The 17,122-nt window shown below is 43.5% G+C and overlaps 1 protein-coding gene across 8 annotated transcripts in view; it reads left to right on the plus strand.

The window, feature by feature from the left end:
• Window positions 1-15,185, plus strand: part of FARP2 (FERM, ARH/RhoGEF and pleckstrin domain protein 2) — an 81,326-nt gene extending 66,141 nt beyond the window's left edge. For 4 of the 8 annotated variants that reach the window (XM_049802090.1, XM_049802089.1, XM_049802091.1 and 1 more), the window contains 13 exons: window positions 147-280; window positions 1,277-1,358; window positions 2,393-2,630; window positions 3,721-3,851; window positions 4,664-4,732; window positions 5,120-5,209; window positions 5,613-5,633; window positions 5,915-5,997; window positions 7,897-8,015; window positions 8,702-8,865; window positions 11,189-11,296; window positions 12,094-12,245; window positions 13,450-15,185. In XM_049802090.1, coding sequence (XP_049658047.1) covers window positions 147-280; window positions 1,277-1,358; window positions 2,393-2,630; window positions 3,721-3,851; window positions 4,664-4,732; window positions 5,120-5,209; window positions 5,613-5,633; window positions 5,915-5,997; window positions 7,897-8,015; window positions 8,702-8,865; window positions 11,189-11,296; window positions 12,094-12,245; window positions 13,450-13,540 — 1,482 coding nt within the window. In that variant the 3' untranslated portion in view covers window positions 13,541-15,185. Of the gene's footprint in view, window positions 1-146; window positions 281-1,276; window positions 1,359-2,392; window positions 2,631-3,720; window positions 3,852-4,663; window positions 4,733-5,119; window positions 5,210-5,612; window positions 5,634-5,914; window positions 5,998-7,896; window positions 8,016-8,701; window positions 8,866-10,164; window positions 10,305-11,188; window positions 11,297-12,093; window positions 12,246-13,449 lie in introns of those variants that run through there. The other 4 variants (XM_049802093.1, XM_049802094.1, XM_049802092.1 and 1 more) reach the window with 4 other exon arrangements.
• Window positions 15,186-17,122: the final 1,937 nt, after the last annotated feature.

Here is a 17,122-nt window from a genome sequence, read left to right on the forward strand (position 1 = left end):
CTTCCCTAAATATTTCTCCTTCCTTACTGCTGCTTCCCTGTGTACACAATTCCTCCTCCCCCACTGCTGCAGGAGCAGAAATTTGTATGCTAGTGATTAATTTCTTAAATAGAAAAATTTTTCATAATTTATGATTTTTCTGGCAGTGGTTTCGTAGCGCAGTCATCAAGGAGAACGCTATGCCAGAGGGCCTGATGACATTACTCTTCTCTAACATAGACCCAATTTATGAGTTTCATCGAGGCTTCCTGAAAGAGATTGAGCAGAGGCTATCGCTCTGGTAAGCGTTAATAGTGCAGCGCATGGGCAACGAGTGGGGGGACCTTTTCCTACATCCTCATGTCAGAATTGTACTTAATCTATATTTGAACTGGTATTTCTACATGAATAAAATCAAGGAAAAGGTCTTTTAATAAATTACAGTTTTAAAACCAGTACTAAATACAGTTTGCAAAGCCCATTTTTTAAGCACTGCCTTGTACATAATATCGCATGAATCGTACACCAGACCAAGGTTTTTGTAATCAGAGTTATTTAGGTTGGAAAAGACCCTTAAGATCATCGAGTCCAACCATTAATATAACCTGGTGGCGTCTCTCTAGCCTTAGAAAAGAGGAGGAACACAAGGTCAAAAAGAGATGTGTGTGTTTTTCAACACTTTCCAGTTAATGAATCTCCAGGTGAAAATATAGGAAACACTTTTTTGTAATTAAGATTAGAGTTCAGTTCTTGCAGCACAATTTATTTCAAAAAGCATGTTCTTAGTCTTTTAACCTTTTTATTACTTTCTCCTTACCTGAGATGTAATATATTGGAATATAATTACCATTCAAAAGGAAGTGGTTAATGTAAATGAAGTATGAACAAAAATAAATTCATAAATCCAGGTGGGATCATGTTGTGACATTTATTCAGAAGTCTGAGAGGTTTAACTCCCAAATAGACTTTCACACAGATTCATTTCTATTCCTTTCCCAGTGTTCTAAGCATGGCTTTGTTTGTTATTTTATGTAGCCTCCAGATTTACTGTACCAAGTTTTCAACCCTAACAGTGAAATGGGAATGTGAAGTGGTTAAAAATGGATAGAGAAGGCATTAATGTTAGTACTGCTTCCCTTAATTTTACTAAAGCAGTCCTTAAAATACACAGATACCCAGGAAGTGTTTTGTAAAGATTATGTCTTGAAGTACAGGGGAAGGTGGAGGGATGAAATTGACACTTCTTGATCTCCCATGTCCTGTGCCTTCTTATTTCATCTCCTTATGTGTGTTTCAGGGAAGGAAAAACCAATGCTCATGTGAAAGGAGATTATCAACGCATTGGAGATGTCATGCTCAGGAATATGCGTACTCTAAAGGTAGATAAAAGATTTTTAAAATGGAATCACAGGATTGTTGAGTCACTTTTTTCCTTTTGTCAAGGATGAGAGTTCAAGGTGTTTAGTATTTCCACTAAACTTGAAGTGACTTGCAAACAATTATTGTTGATAAACAAATTAAAAAGAAAATGTAATAAAATATCTACTGCAAGGGTTTATACCACTGTTGCTTATTTAACCACCTACATTTATCTTGAGAAAAGGTTGTTTGTTTATTGGTTATTCAGCAGAAGACAAAGAAAAACTATTTAATTAGCTTCACCATCTCTCCTACATTTGCACAATGCGAACTCTCCCCTATGGAGACACTGTTTCATAAGGTGGTTTAATTCCAAAATCCAAATGTTTTCTTAACTGCAGAGTAGTTTCTTCTGAAATGAAGTCACCTTTATTTGGAGTGCCTTCATGGGACAGTTACGCTTGTGCTATATCTGTGAAGTAATTATTCCATTAAAACCAGTGGCTTGAATAGGAGTGTAGAAGTGTGTGACTGCTATTCCGACTATCAGCGCTCTCTGTATTTGGTATTTCCAGCAGGCATGGGCACAGTGCTGCACAGACACCTACTTTGACCCTGACTGGGAGCTGCCTGCCAGTTTCTTTAATAGATAAACCTAGATGAGACAACCCTCTCAGCTCACTTCTGCCTGTCCTAAAAAAGTCTGTAATCAACAAGAATTGTCTCAGACTGCTGAAGTATTAATGGGTGGTGCTACCGGCTGTTCTCATCAGTGGCACAGGAAGGCACAGCTGCAGTAAACAGCAAAGAGAGGACAACCAAGCAAATATTTTTATTTTTGATACTGTTGAGTTTTTTTTAATGAAGTTGTTGAAACATAATGTTGTTAATGCTATTTTTGTCAGTATTTATGAGAATATATGCAGTCTTGGCTTGCATAATCATGGTCAGAGACAAAAGTAGAGCTGGGGTTGGATGTTTTTTCTTTCTCACTGTGAAATCTATGAAAGACTGTTTTCCTTTGATCCGAGTAATTTTTCGTATGGTTCAACAGGAGTTTACCAGTTATCTGCAGAAGCATGATGAGGTCCTGACAGAACTGGAGAAAGCAACTAAACGCCTAAAGAAGCTGGAAACAGTTTATAAGGAGTTTGAGCTGCAGAAGGTTTGCTACCTGCCTCTCAACACGTTTCTGCTCAAACCGATCCAGAGACTGATGCACTACAAGTTGATCCTGGCGAGACTTTGCAAGCACTACACAGCAGAGCACCGGGACTTTGCAGATTGCCGGAGTAAGTGAGCACTCAGCTGTATATGTGCAAGGCAGAAACTCGTTCCCATGTACATAGAAAATTTTGCCCATATCCTGTGGGAGACAACAAGCTTTACATCTACAAGTTCAATGTAAACACTTTTTTTCCATTCAGGACCTCTCTGACTCTTGCATGCAGATCTGCAAAATACACAGGAACTTTCATTTAGATTGCTGAAAACACAACTGCTTAGTGAATACTGTAATTTAAATATCCTGGGGAAAAAAAAAACCAGAATACACCAAGTAGAACAGCAGAAAACTGACAGAAGGCAGTTTAATTAAATTAAAAAAAAAAAAAAAAAAGAAAGTTTAGCTTATGTTTTAAAACTAACTTAGTTTTTCTTCAAGGTTTTCAGTACCAGGTTTCACTACCCTCCTGCTGTGCTCTGGTGCCAGGCTTCGAAACTTTCTGCAATAGATAGAAAATTGCTTTAACTGCTAGTTTGGAAAATGAAAAACATAACTTAGATGTAGACTCTTCCCTTTGCATAGAATGAATGTTTTTTCTTGCATTCCAGAAAGTGTTTTTCTTGTGGTAATCTTGACGGATCTTAATGTTTCAACCAAAGCTGGAAAATTAGTCATTTTCTTGTCCCCTTTTATAGCAGGGAAAAAAGTAGGGGTTTTTAGGAACTCTTTGTCATTTATAAGTAAAAACATGACAAAAAATAATTGCTTTGTAGTGTCAAAAACTTGCATAGTATATTCCATTCATTTATAAAGTAATCTTTGGCAGAAACAGTTGGCTTCAATTTTTTAATTTACTTTTGGCTATGTGGTAAATTGTTATTATATGTGCAAAATTTGAGATACCCAGTAATCTCCAGAAGTACAGGAAGTGCTATGAAGTTGCTTGCTCATCTCCATTTTACTCCTAGGTAGCTATAAAATATGCTTTAAGAAGTTGACAGTTGGACTAGATGATTGTTGTAGATCCATGCCAACTGAACTATTCTGTCCTATTCTAAATCTGACTATGAATTTCAGATTCAGTTTTCCAGGGATAAAACTGGTGACCGGGGTTCGTCTGCTCTGTTCTGATCCCCTCGGTGCTGTTTTCCTTACAGATGCACTGAAGGAAGTCACAGAGATGACATCTCGGCTGCAGCACAGTCTCATCCGCCTGGAGAATTTCCAGAAGCTCACAGAGCTGCAGCACGACTTGATTGGTATAGATAATCTCACGGCACCTGGTAGGGTAAGTACCTTTGCTTAATTTTCTTTTAGAGCCCTTATTGTTTTTATTGCCGAGGAAGTGCCTTTCAACCATGTATTTGCCATCACTGTCTCTCTGTTTTATGGAATGACTGTGATGTCTTTGTATAATTGTCTTCGTGTTAGGTCCCATAGGTCTTGGTGATGTCCTAGAGAATAGATCAAAAATGCTTCTCCTTAGACTCCAGCTATGCTTTTGTGTTGACAATACAGCAGATTCTGGGTATACTGGGGTATGGTGCTCTGTGTTTGAGTGGGAAGCAGCATGTCATGTACTTGATAGGAAATCCACTACCAGGTCTGCTTATGTCTGTCAGTGGACTGAGACTGCATGGAGAACGTAACGGTGGCGAGAGAGCCACGTCACTGGGCAAAACCAGTACCGGGGACTCTGTTTTTCTAGGAGTTTGTTTAGTTCCTGCTTGGTTTTTTGTTTCTTTGTTTTTGATAGATATACTGAGCGTAAGTACAGGAGCATCGCATATGTTTTTGGGATGCTATGGCAATCACTGCAGTGGGATGTAAGTGTAATAGGTGAACTGCTGGTGTCCGACAGGAACTCTGCTCCTTTTCCTTCTCTTGCTTGCTTGATTTAAATGCTGGCTGCAGCAAGGAGCTGATTCATGGTACAAAACAGAAAGAAAGGTGTCATCTGGCATTTAACAAATCTGTTGGCGATCATTGCTGGGTACCAATCAACATCTGTATATTCTGGGATGGGAAAAACCCCACCATTAAAATTCTCTGTGTTTGGGAAAGATCAAGCTTTGCTTAACTTCCTATTTTCCGCTGCAGGAGTTTATCCGGGAAGGTTGCTTGTACAAGCTCACTAAGAAGGGTTTACAGCAGCGGATGTTCTTCCTGGTGGGTGTTGCTTCTGGTTTTCATAAACCCGAAGTCTTCAAGATAAAGTTGTCGTGAAAGTGTGTTTTCATGTGTTTGTGATGAAAATCAGCCATCCCTCACTCTGAGGGATTTTTAGATAGAGCATGACTGTGACAATACTGTCTGTTCAGCTTGTTTCCTTAATGGCACGTAGTTTTAAGAGAATTTTAAAAACTAATTGTCTCTCTTTGTAAGTAAATGAAAGAGTGGTTTTAAGGAAAGTAGGCCAAACTGACTTGAGATATGGTGTTTTTTCATGTGTCGACAGTGGCCTTTAAACAACAGATTTTTAAAAACATGTCAAAAAATACTTGGACCTACCTGCTGTCTTCAGAATATTGATTGTATTCTTTCTGCCTTTTTCAGTTCTCAGATATGTTACTGTACACAAGCAAAGGGGTTACAGGGACAAATCAGTTCAAAATTCACGGACATCTTCCTCTTCATGGCATGTTGGTAAGTGGTTTCAAGTTTCATCACAGCATTAAGGAAATGACTTTGCCTTAAGGCCGGTTGAGGCATACCTTCAGGGCATGAGGACCAATGCCGCAAGCTGCTCCCAGGCCAGTGACGGCAGCCTGTGGTGCTGCTGGCCGTGGACTGGACCTTTGCGTGCCGTAGCCTGTGTGTCAGAGACTTGTCTGCAGGTGTTATGCTTCTTCCTTCCATCGCATTAGCAAAACAGCTGGAGCACACCCTTTTGACCATTCTTTTTCATGCTGCTGTGAGAGGCTGATCTGGAAATTGGGATTTGTCCTGGTGTTTTTCCCTTGTGCACACACCTAGGCATACAATCAGTCCTCCTGCCTCCCCATCCCCCTATTCTAATGGGACTGTTCTTTCTGTGTTTGATTTGCAGCTGATAGTGCTCGACCCACCGGTAAGTAATAAGCTGAATCCTGCTCAGAACTCTCCTTTTCTTGCCCTGTTGGATGTGGTGCTGTGCTGCTAGAGATGCGGCAGTAGAAACGCACAGTATAGATTTTCATGTAGAGCCAAAATAGACTTGAAGTAGGTGGTATTCCTAAAAGAGTAGCTGTTTTGCACTTACTGCAACCGGGTTGTAATCATATTTGACTCAAATTCCTAGCCAGCTAAGGACAGTTTTAGTGTTTATCAGTCACCAAGCAGTGATGAGAAAAACCTTTTCTTTTTCTGCAGGTGGAGGAGAGTGAGAATGAATGGGCCGTCCCACACTGCTTCACCATCTATTCAGCACAAAAAACCATAGTGGTTGCAGCAAGGTAACATTTATTTTCTCAGTTGCTTGTAGGTTTGATAGATGCCTTCTCCAAAGAGTTGCTGTTCAATTGTTTGGTGCAGGGCCAGGGTGCTGTTTCATGTGTCCTCTGGAAAGCATGACTTCAAAACAAACACAGGACACTTCACAACTCCTTTATCAGTGTTGCTCTTTGGGAAGGAGTAGTTTATGTCACTGGAACAATGTGTTATTAAACACCCAGCAGCAGTGATAATGTTGCCATTGTGTTGTTTTCTAGTTAGCCCGAGTTGTTGGTGTCATCCTTTAAACAACTGCTATAAAGCAGGAGACAAAGCAAAATCTAAACATACAAGTATTTTAGAGACCCTAAAAGAATTGAAATCCAGAACATGCAAATGGATGTAAGGAGGGGAGAATTCTGGCATGGATCTCATGGAGGAAGCTGGGAAGGGAGAGGAAAAATTAAAGGCTGGCTTGGAGAGAAAACTGTTACCATTTCAGTGTAACTTGTCCATGTGCAGTGAGTTTGGTTTCTTTTTTTACTTTATATCTGAAATATATTTAGGATGTCTACTGAACCTGTTCTCTCAGGATCAGCTTTAGGAGGTTTTGTCCCTCTGCAGGTCCCCTAAAAGGCAGCTGGAGTTGGGTATGCTAAGAATGCAGAATGGGAGCACTAAATCTCAACCTTAAATTTATAGTGTTATTTACTGTTTGATAACCTGGTTTTGAAAAATAACCATGACTGAACATTTATAAATCAGGTATGTAGTGGCACAGGAGCCAATACTACTTGGTATGCAGACATATTCGGCAAGCAAAACTTTTTTTTTTTTTAATTCCAGCCTAATGCCTCAAAATGTCTATTATTTTTAAGATCAACCACTTCTCAGCAGCTGTGAATCAAAAAGTGCTTGAAAGGTTCTTATATTTGGAAAAATAGATATAATTTTTACCTTGTCATAACTTAGAAATAGCTCCAAGGTGGTTGTTTTTCTTATGTTACCTCTCCCTACCTGTCAAAAAAAAAAAAAAAAAAAAATTGCTGCTGGGCTTAGACCGTGCATGGAATTTTCAGTCTAAATTAAAAACTTGCAGAAAAAAGAGATAATTACCAAAAACAGTCCCACAGACCCTCCCAAGCAAACACAAGAGTGTGTAACTGTATATAGCAGTTCAAACAACAATTGTGCACTCAGCAAATGTAGCCAGAGGTAAAAAATAAATGCTGTGGCCATGTCTGAAGGAAAAGCTTATGCTGTTGCATGCCGGTGGATATAGATACACATATATGAGCTGTAAAGCTCTTACCCTGTAATCATGGTGTGAGCCACATAACCCATAATGGAAACTATGTGGGGTGAAAGAAGTCCTCATCTTCCTGCACTCTGTGTTTTGCTTGCTTGAGATATAACGTAAATCCTCTGTCCCCTTCAAAAGATGTGCTGTCTTTCAGGTTGCCTTTAATCCTGCAAAAAAATCCTTTCCGGTATGGTCCTACCACCCATCTCCTGCTTTTTGCAGGGAAAACATGATTTCGTGTTTGAAATAACCCACCAGCTATGAAGCTCTCTGTACGAAGAACAGCGATGGCCTAGACCCCATAATTCCTCTTCTGAGTCCCATAGCTCCAGAGGGTGCTATTGGCTGTCTATTCATTTGCTTTGCTATGAAGTCCCAAGTTTTTAATGGTTATTTCAGTCTTGTTTCAAGTCTTGAAAGTAGAGGTGAGAGCTGTATGAGGTCAGCTTCCTGTCTGGAAAGCTCATGCTTTGGAGGAATTTTTATGTTATTTTTGTTTTTTTACTGGAAAGGGACTGCTGCTTGTATTGGGCAGTGACTTGTGCCTTCCTTCAGCAGCCTAGCACTCTGTCACGGCTCCTGGCTGGGTTGGTCTCCATTAGCACTGTTTGTCTTGCAGTACCCGTCTGGAGATGGGGAAGTGGATGGAAGACCTAAACATGGCAATTGAAATGGCCAAGAAATCTACCGAGAAATCTGACATGCTTCTGGAAAACTCAGTATGCAATCGCTCCAACAGTAAGTGGTGTTTCCTGCCTTCTTGAAAAGCATCAGTTGTCATGTCCTTTTCATTTTTCCTATTGTGAATTTGATGACATAAATGGAGTATTTTTATAATTCACATGGTAATGGAGAGTTAATTGTGCTTTTGTTTTGTTTTAATCAAAAGAAATATGCTTGCCTTCCTAGACTGATGTTCCTGGTAGCTTTAAATGCAGCAGAGATGTCCCAGTTGCAGAATTGTTAATTTTATAAGGTCCTTATTCATCTCTTACTTAAATTTTTCTCAGTTTAACCACATAGGGTATTTTCTTGTCCAGAAATGTAGTGCCTTTGGAGATCAGCTTTTATAGCCCAGCATTCTCTTGCCTGTCTCTGGTGATGTTATGGACGTGGTGAAACATGTAGTGTCCCTTCGTGGAGCACTTCTTCCTGTTCTTCACTAAGAATCTACTGAAGATGAAGTGTGGAGATGTTTGTTTGTTTTACACAGCATTGAGTCAGCTGCTCCAAGCAGAGCTGAGTAATGAAAGCCAAAATGATCTGCTCCGAATGGGCTTTAGGAGCTGTGTAACCAATTCAAATTAATGTATTTTAAAACTGAACCATTGCAAGAGAGAACAGTTTTTCTCAGGAATCCCTGCTTCTCTTGCTCTTTGTATTGCCCACTTTTCTTAAACTGCTGCTGAATTCTCCTCCCCCAGGATCCTCTGATGAGGTCTCTCTAGAACAGGAATCCGAAGATGACATACACTCTTCTCGTAGCTCCTTGGACAGGCAGAGCCACCACCGTGCCAACACAACCATGCACGTGTGCTGGTACCGCAACACAAGCGTCTCCATGACTGACCACAGTGTGGCTGTCGAGGTACCTGCAGGCCGCAGCTCTCACATCTCACTCTGTCCACCCAGCTGCTCGTCCTCCATCTCCCATTTCGCCTTGGCAGAATTTCATCTCTGTGTCCATGGGAGAGCATGGGCCATTAAAAGGCCACTGCATGCTTCCTCCCCTCTGTGCATGTCTGTGTGTCCGCATACGCATGCTCTGCTCTTCTTGCAGCAGGGCTTTGCTTGGCAAAGGCACTGAAGGAGAGAAATTTTACAGGAAACCCAGGATATCCTAGGACTGGATTGTTCCTTTGGGTTTCATCAGCCTTGCTGAAGGATAAGTTACCTATCTGTGATATTTCGCTTTAGAGATTGACTCTGCTATCCTGAGGTCTGGTTAGCTGCTGTACTGCACCTAGAATTAACAAGAGTGCTTTAAGTTTGGTGGGAATATGACTTCTCTGCCCTTCATTCATGGGCAGGAGTGAGCAGCAAGCATTAGAAAGTGCCATTTGACGGCAGTGTTGTGTTATGCTGAACAGCGATTTATTATGTGCCCACTGAGCTGCTGTTACCTTGGGTCTTGCCATTCAGCACGGCTTGATGCAGTGCTGGTGGCATGTTTTGGTACTGAATCCTGCAGATTTTGAAACAAATGTCTGTTCAGCATTCCTTACGCAGAGCACTGCTTGCACCGGCACTACGATTTCACTTCAGGCGGCAGTTTGGCAAGGTCGGTTGGGTAGGACATCTGCATGCTTGGAAGACTTCCAGGAGTGGGGCGGACCCTAAATACCATGGAGAGAAAGAGGAGGTCACTAACTAGACAAGTGGCAATGGGGCAGGGTGCTGCATCTGTGTATTTGTACCGTCTTACCTTCCCTGCCCTTGCCATTAGGGCACTTTTTGTTTAATGAAAGGAGTTAAAAGTTGGGCACTGAAGCTCCCGAGTTTTCATGATGTAGAGAGCTTATCAATCAGCTCAGTAAAGGAGGTCCTGCAGTGTTACCTTGGCTTAGGGTCCAGAAGTTGGGCACTTTAGCTAGCAAAGAAAGTGGTTTCTGTCAGAGGGGACAAGCCTCCCTTTCCCTGCCGATACCCTTGTGAAAGGCACCATCTTGCTGTTCTGTACCTGGATAACGAGGCCATCGTGCTACAGGCTCTGGGACTAAACGTGTGAGTTCTTGCAGCTCACTCTCACTTTCATCTGTTCCATGTTCTAATACCATCATTTGTTTCACAATCCATTTTCCTTTAACAGACACCTTTCTCGCATTGCATCGCTTCTCTTATCCTAATGTTCTGTTTTTCTCTTTCTCTCCCCCTTTTCTCTGCTCAGTTTTCTGCTCTCTTGCTGTTTCTCCAGAGCTTCCTCCTCGCTATTTGCTGGGCCAGGCCCAACGGCCCAACACAATCACCCATGTTTGTTGGTACCGGAACCAGAGCCTATCCCTGTCTGATTACCTGTGCATGATCCAGGTAAAAATGCCTCTCAGATTCTGCGCTGGTGGGGAGGAGCCATGGGATGCCAAGGAAAATGTACTGCTGCTTTCTTCGTAATTGCGCAGTGAGCCCACAGGTGCTGGCATGAGGATGCCCTAGCCAGCCAGCGGCAGAGTTGTAATGTTGCCTCGTTGATACAGGATTTCCTCCTATTTATGCTTCCCAAAATGGTTCTCTGTGTAAATCTGCTGCATATCCAGTCTTTTTCTCTAATTACAAAATCCGTTTGCTGTCATTACATGCCCTAGGTTTCTTTATCCTGCTGCTCAAGCGCTGGGTGACTCTGACTCCCAAGGTGGCAATGTTCAACTTTCCTGCAGCCTGCTTGCCACGCCAGGCTTGGCTTCGCATAGCTGCCACGTGTAGCTTGTCCGCAACTCTGGCACCCTCTGTTTCCTCTTCTGCTTTATTTTCCTCCTCACACGGTGTGTTCTACATGGTTTTTCTGTACATAAAAAAGGGTGGCTGAAGGGATGGACACCCTCGTGGCTGTCACCGTTCCCCTGACTGTAGGCCACAAAGGAGAGCAGTTGCTGGAGGGACGAGTCAGTGCAGCACCATCCTGTGTGCTGCCTGACACTGTGCTGAGATACAGCGAGCACTTAAATGTAAAGAGGAACTTGCTATTAGTGGAGAGAAATCACTAATTCGTTCATAAGAAGATAGTTGTGAATTGGTAAACTGAATATACAAAGTCAGTCACCATGTGAAATACCTGGGAGGCCTTTTACAACAGAGAAGCAAGTGCAGGATTGGTAATGGCAGGCAGCCTCAAGCTTTTTATCCGTGGTAGCTGTTGTCTTTTTCTGAAGGGCAGCAACTTGCGGTTTCATAGTAGTTTTCTTTTTGTTCTGTGCTAGAACCAGCTCTCTGGATACTTGCTGAGGAAGTTTAAGAACAGCAATGGCTGGCAGAAACTGTGGGTCGTCTTCACCAATTTCTGTTTGTTCTTCTACAAAACGCACCAGGTGAGCAAATGCAGCTGAGGGGGGACCGTGTTTGGGCTGTTGGGGAGAACCTGGAGGTCCTTGGCTTTCTGCTCCGGGTGCAGCTCACTGCTGTGTGAAGGGGAGCGACAAGTGGAAGAGGAGGTAGTTTGTAACAAAGCCAGTCTCTGTAAGGCCATGGGCCCTTCTTGCAGAATTTAATTAGGATTTCCAATTCTTTTGATAGTACTGACCTTCTGTGGGTAAGGGGGAAAATGTCTCTGCATGGCAGGGACTAGTGGAGATGAGGGAATTGGCAGCATTTGGTCAGTCTCTGTCTGTTTCTCTGCCTGCTGGGCTTCAGCACAGTTTAATAGGCATTGGGGATTTTTCTGCCCATGGTGCCTTCAGCGCCTGCTTGGTAACGGAGTGTGCTGCAGTGCAACCTGTGCATTTTCATCTTATTAACCCAATAAACTGTGTTTATTTTACTCAGGCTTCTTGCCTTGAGGACACATTTCTTTTAGGAGGGATATTTTAACTTTCGTGTTGGATTTGTGCTTGGGGTTCCAGAGAGAGGATGTGAAGGGGGAAGGGGGGAGCCCAGGAGGCAGCAACGGGCAGGGGAGTAGAAGCAAGTAACTCAGGAGTTGGGGGAAGGTTTTATTATAAGCTATTGGCAGCTTCGCAAAAGATAAAGACTGTTCCTCCTCCCATTCTTACCTAAACAAAAATACAAAGACCTTACCTGTACAGTGCAAAAGAGTGAGTGTGCGTTGGGTTGAACTGTGTGGCCGGGGATGCCTTGCGCTAAGGGCTGGGCTATTGGGCTGTTCTAGGACGATTATCCCTTGGCCAGTCTCCCGCTGCTTGGCTACGCAGTCAGCTCCCCTGTAGAGGCAGACGGCATTCAGAAGGATTATGTCTTCAAGCTGCAGTTCAAGTCCCATGTGTATTTCTTCAGGGCTGAGAGCAAATATACCTTTGAGAGGTAATTTCTGTTTTGTGTGTCTGTCTTGGTGTATAACATGCTGTTAACTCACTGGCTGATCATCCAGAGCCCTCTCTTTTCTCCTGACTACCTCCTAGTCCAAGTGACCTTACAGCACATTCTCAGTAATAAAGTTCCCTTCCTCTTCCTACCACCGATGTTTGGAGAACCCTCCTCGGTTTGGAGAACCGTCCTCCTTGCAGGGGAAAGCCAGTGGTTATGCTTAGAGCTGTAGGCTCTGCTTTGTCTCAGGGGTCTGGGGCTTCCTTGGAGCTGGGGAGCAGCATGGGTGGAAGGGTTGTGAGATCTTCACCCCACGAGGTCTTGGGAGTCAGATTTCTAGATTAATGAGAGTTCTGGCAAGAATACTTTTTTTGTTTGGTTGGTTTTCCTCTTGATCTCTGGAAACAGGTGTTATACCACAAGGCTGAGAGCAACAAGTGCAGTGCTGCGTTTCACTTTACTGCTTTCTCTGTAATGATGTTTAGCAGTGCTGTTAGGGGCTTCCACACATGGTCCGAAGTGAATCATGTTTGAAATGCATCACGTACAAAACTTTGCTATTACATTAGCTGTTGAAAACCCTTGCATTGCATTTTGCTGTGCAGGGGAGTAGCAATTGTTTTGGAGTGTGGTTTTATTGAGAAGGTGCCACATACTTCCCCTTTCCTTGGGAGAGTATCACACACTTGCAAGCAATGTACAGACCAGCTACCCGAGACAGCAGGGTTGTGTTCTTTAATCCACTGGTCTCATGTAGTGATCTGAAGGAAAAACTGTCTAAATCACAATGGACGTTTGTCTTGCTTTTTTCACTGTTGCTTTGCTTTCTTCCATATAAGCAAGTCTGTTACATAATTTACTGTAAGAAAAGCAATCCATTGACTAAGGAGAATTTTTGTCAGCCTGTCCTCCCCAGTAAACACATTCTGTACACTTAGAAGAGAATACAGTATGCTCTCATAAGAGCTCTCTGGAGCTCAAAGCACTTTAGAGCTGTTAGTTGGACAGGCAACCATGTTCTGAAGTGTATTTGCCACATCTCAGGCTATTTATTTGAAGAGTTAGTTTCCTAAAAGAATTGTAAAAGTACAAAACGGATGTTTTGTGAGGTTTGGTGAAAGGGGTACAGCTCATAACTGAAGGACAAGATTAGGCATCTGTGAGCGAGGAGTTGAGCATTTCTCCTGTCCTTTCTTACCAGGTGGATGGAGGTGATCAAGAGAGCCACCAGCTCTCCAGCCAGGTCGAGCCTGCTGCTTCCAAAGGACGAGAAGGACAGTCACACAGACTGAAGCAGGGCAGAGCTGGATCTGCTGTAAACATCAACAAAAGAGGCAGGTGGAAACAGGAGTCTCCGGAGTTGATAAAGCAAAGAACCAGGAAGCCCATTTCCATCTGGTATGGAAAGTGGGAGCAAGGGAGTTGCAGACAGGGATCACATCCATTCCCAGTGATATGGAAGAGGGTCAAGTCTGTTCCAGTTGAACCTACTTAGAGAGAACCTAACAACCGCAGAGCTCCGGTGTGCACACATCGTGGAAGGTTTATTGTTCCAGTTGTACCTGTACAGTAACACCCCTGCCTGCCCTGAAGGCAAATGCCACCTTGTTTTTACATTTTGACTTGGATGGTCAGCATATATGGAAGAAAAATAGCAGCTGTCAGTGGTGTGACTGGCTCACAGCTGTTGGAGCCAGGGCTTGCTGGCTCCCAGAAGTTCCCTTCCCCTGATGCTCGGCATGGCTGGCTATACAACTGCTGTCTCGCTGCTGTTAATGTCAACCTGCCAGCGCAGTCGTCTCAGACTATCAGAATCCACAGGTGTATTAGCTTAAACACAGTTCATTTTGAACAGAAACTGCACCTCTCACAGAACAGCTGTGCTCTTTGGAAACTGCCATGGTGGCAATTTTCCAGGGGAAGCAGGAGGACTGAACCTCTGCTAAGCTGTTGAGGTTTTGGTACATTGTGGGTCAGTACAGGTAGGGCACATGGTTTTTCCTCTGATCTCTGCTATGGCGCATGCTGAGAGGGTCAATCGCTATTCTCTTTTCACAGCTCCAGAGTTTCTTTATCCTGTAGTAGGCATTATTTAAGGCATGGGATGGCAAACACACTCTCCACCCGTACATGGGTGATGTTTTCAAGGCATTTGAGCAATATAGGAGAACAAGCTTCTCTGAAAGTCACTGTTGCTTGTGCTTCTGTGTCACATAAAGACTCCTGCAAATCCCTATGCTTACCTTTAAATTTGGGGTGGGATCCATCTTCTGTTTCTCGTGAAGGTGTAAAAGTCACTGGATTCCAGATGGAGCATTAGCGTCTGTGGACTCTATTAAATCTCTGTATTAAATCTGAAATGTTTGCAGTTCGTTCTGTTTTTGTAAAGCTGTCACCTTTGGTTGCCTCCACAGAAGGACTGAAATAAGCTAAGTGCCACAAAATGCTGTTGGACATGGCTTTGATAGGCTCTAGGGACTCTGCTTTTATATTAGATAGAAAAGTATTTGTGTACTAGAAGAAGGATCAATGGAGTGGTGTAGTGAAAGAAGAAGGAAAGTGTTGCATGTTGTGAGGATGGAGGAATGTGGCGATCCCTGTGAAAACGGGAAGCACAGAGGCCAGCAGGTGCATTCTCCAAGGCTGTTTCAGGTCATGGTCTAAAACATGTGTGGGATGAGGACTGCAGGGAGGGGGTTCCGGAGGGATTTTCCAGACTGCTTACTTGGCATTTGCATCCTAGAGAAGACAAGTGACTGCAGATCCAGCCTTCACTACCACTGTCACAATGACCATTGTCCCATGCAAGTTAAATGTACTTAATTTATTAGTGTCTTTTTTTAACTGTTGTAGGTGTATACGTATGGATTGACTAGATATGTTATAATGCAGCTGAATATGACTGTTGAAAGTAAATAGCATCTTGGTATAAAAGTCTCTCAGCCTTTTATTCTTGAGCCCACCATCCCCACCCATGGCCACAGTCATGGGGAGGCAGATGGCATCTGTGCAGGAGCAGTGCTGTTCTTTGGAACTGAGAGAAGAGGTTTCTCTCTGCTGATTAATGGGTCTTTGCATTCAGTGGTTTTCCTTGGACAATGCTGACTGCTCCTTTGTCACAGTCACATAATGGAGTCACTTAGCAGGAGTGCTTTCCTCTTTCACAAGAGCTCTCCCATGCAATTACTACCCTTTGCTGGTCTCCTGCAGGGGAGCTCTGCAGGAGCAAGTCGCAGAGAGGAGGAGCAGGGTCTCTGTCAGCAGCTGGGGGTCTTGGCACTTACCCAGCTTCTCTTTGCACTCACCTACTGTAGCAGGGCTTTCTAGCACCAGGATTCAAGGTATTTTTTTTCACTGTTCAAGTTATGCAGTAGTTTTCCAAGACTGTGGTTCTCAGCTCACCCAGCATCAAGTTCTGGAGGAGGTGTCAGAGCTGCCTTTATGGAGCCTGTAAGTGCCACCTGGCTGGGGGAGGAGCAGCTCCAGGGCAAGGCAGGAGGAAGGGACTGACAAACACCGCCTGAAATTCAGTGAGGATAAATGCAAAGTCTTGTACGGGGGAGAGAGCACCCTCTGTGGCACAGGCTGGGGTCTGTGCAGCTGTGTCACAGGCTTGGGGCAGAGGCCCTGGGGTCCCCAAAAGCAAGCTGTGTTGGAGGCAGTGCACATGCTCTGGTGTGTGTGTTATGAAAGCAAGGCCTGGCTAATTGCCAGAAGAGACAAGGGTAGAAGAGCAGGAGAAACGTGTTTCTGCAAGTGCGGTGCAAGAGAGTGTGCAGTGTTTTCTGCCTGAGGATGAAATAGCCTGGTATTTGGCCCTGGTGCTTTTAATTTGTTATTCTTTTAACTAGCTGACAGAGCTAGCTTACTTGCTTAACATCAGCTAGACTTTGCCTAAGCTACCTCAATAAATCAGCTGTCAGTCTCCCCAGCATCATGATTAAAGATCAGACTGAAATGTACCAGGTGTTACAGGTAGATGGAAGGAACTGTACAAGATGGCCTCACCCTCAGCAAGCACCATGGAGGCTTGGCTTTTGTACACTCCCTTGCAGGTTCCAGCTAAGTCTCTTCCCCCCACCCTTGTTTTTCCATCTCGTATCATAGGGAACACTGCTTTAGCCTGGAACACAAGGAAACAACTTCAGACATTGAGAAAAATGATCAAAGAAAGAACACAGTGGAAGGACACACCCTAAAGGTGTTGGTACATGACTGTTAAGTACTTACATGGCTAATCCACAGACTGTTTGAACACCTATGCTCTATTTAGCCTCCTGTCACATCCATGTAGCAGAGTAGTACTGTTACAACTCCTGTTGCAGGAGAGATGCAGTGAGCAGAAGTCCTTCCTTAAGATTTTTTGGGCAATTGAGGAGTAGATGATCCTTAAGTTGCTTATGTGTATTAACCTGCAGCTTAATATTTCCTGTCTTGAGGATGTGTGTGCTATCTACAGTGGCTGAGGTGTGGTCCCTGAAAGAGGAGCCTCTGCTGCTAGCTGACCAGAAACCAAGGTCAGCAGGCAACAAAAGTCCCTTCTTGGGTGGAGAATACCATTTAAAATGCAGGAGCACAGGCTCTAAAAACCAGAAACTTCACTATTCCTGGCAAAACTGCTTGCCTCAGCAAGCTTTCAGATGGATGAGGATTTCAGTGTCATAGCTGTTCTTCTGTGCAATACCATGTAGTATTTTAATTTTACCAGAACCCTCCCTGCAGGAGTATTTTTGTTTTTGCTACAATCATGAGCAGTTTCCTTAAAGAGCACTAGGAAAGAACAGAATACAGCTGCCCCTTACTCATTGGTTTCTTGCCAGCAGGATATATGTTAAGGGAGATGAACCCATGCTCTTAAGCCCTCATGGCTTAAC

This window comes from Accipiter gentilis, chromosome 6 (genome assembly GCF_929443795.1).
Source record: "Accipiter gentilis chromosome 6, bAccGen1.1, whole genome shotgun sequence".
NCBI classification, from domain to species: Eukaryota; Metazoa; Chordata; class Aves; order Accipitriformes; family Accipitridae; genus Astur; species Astur gentilis.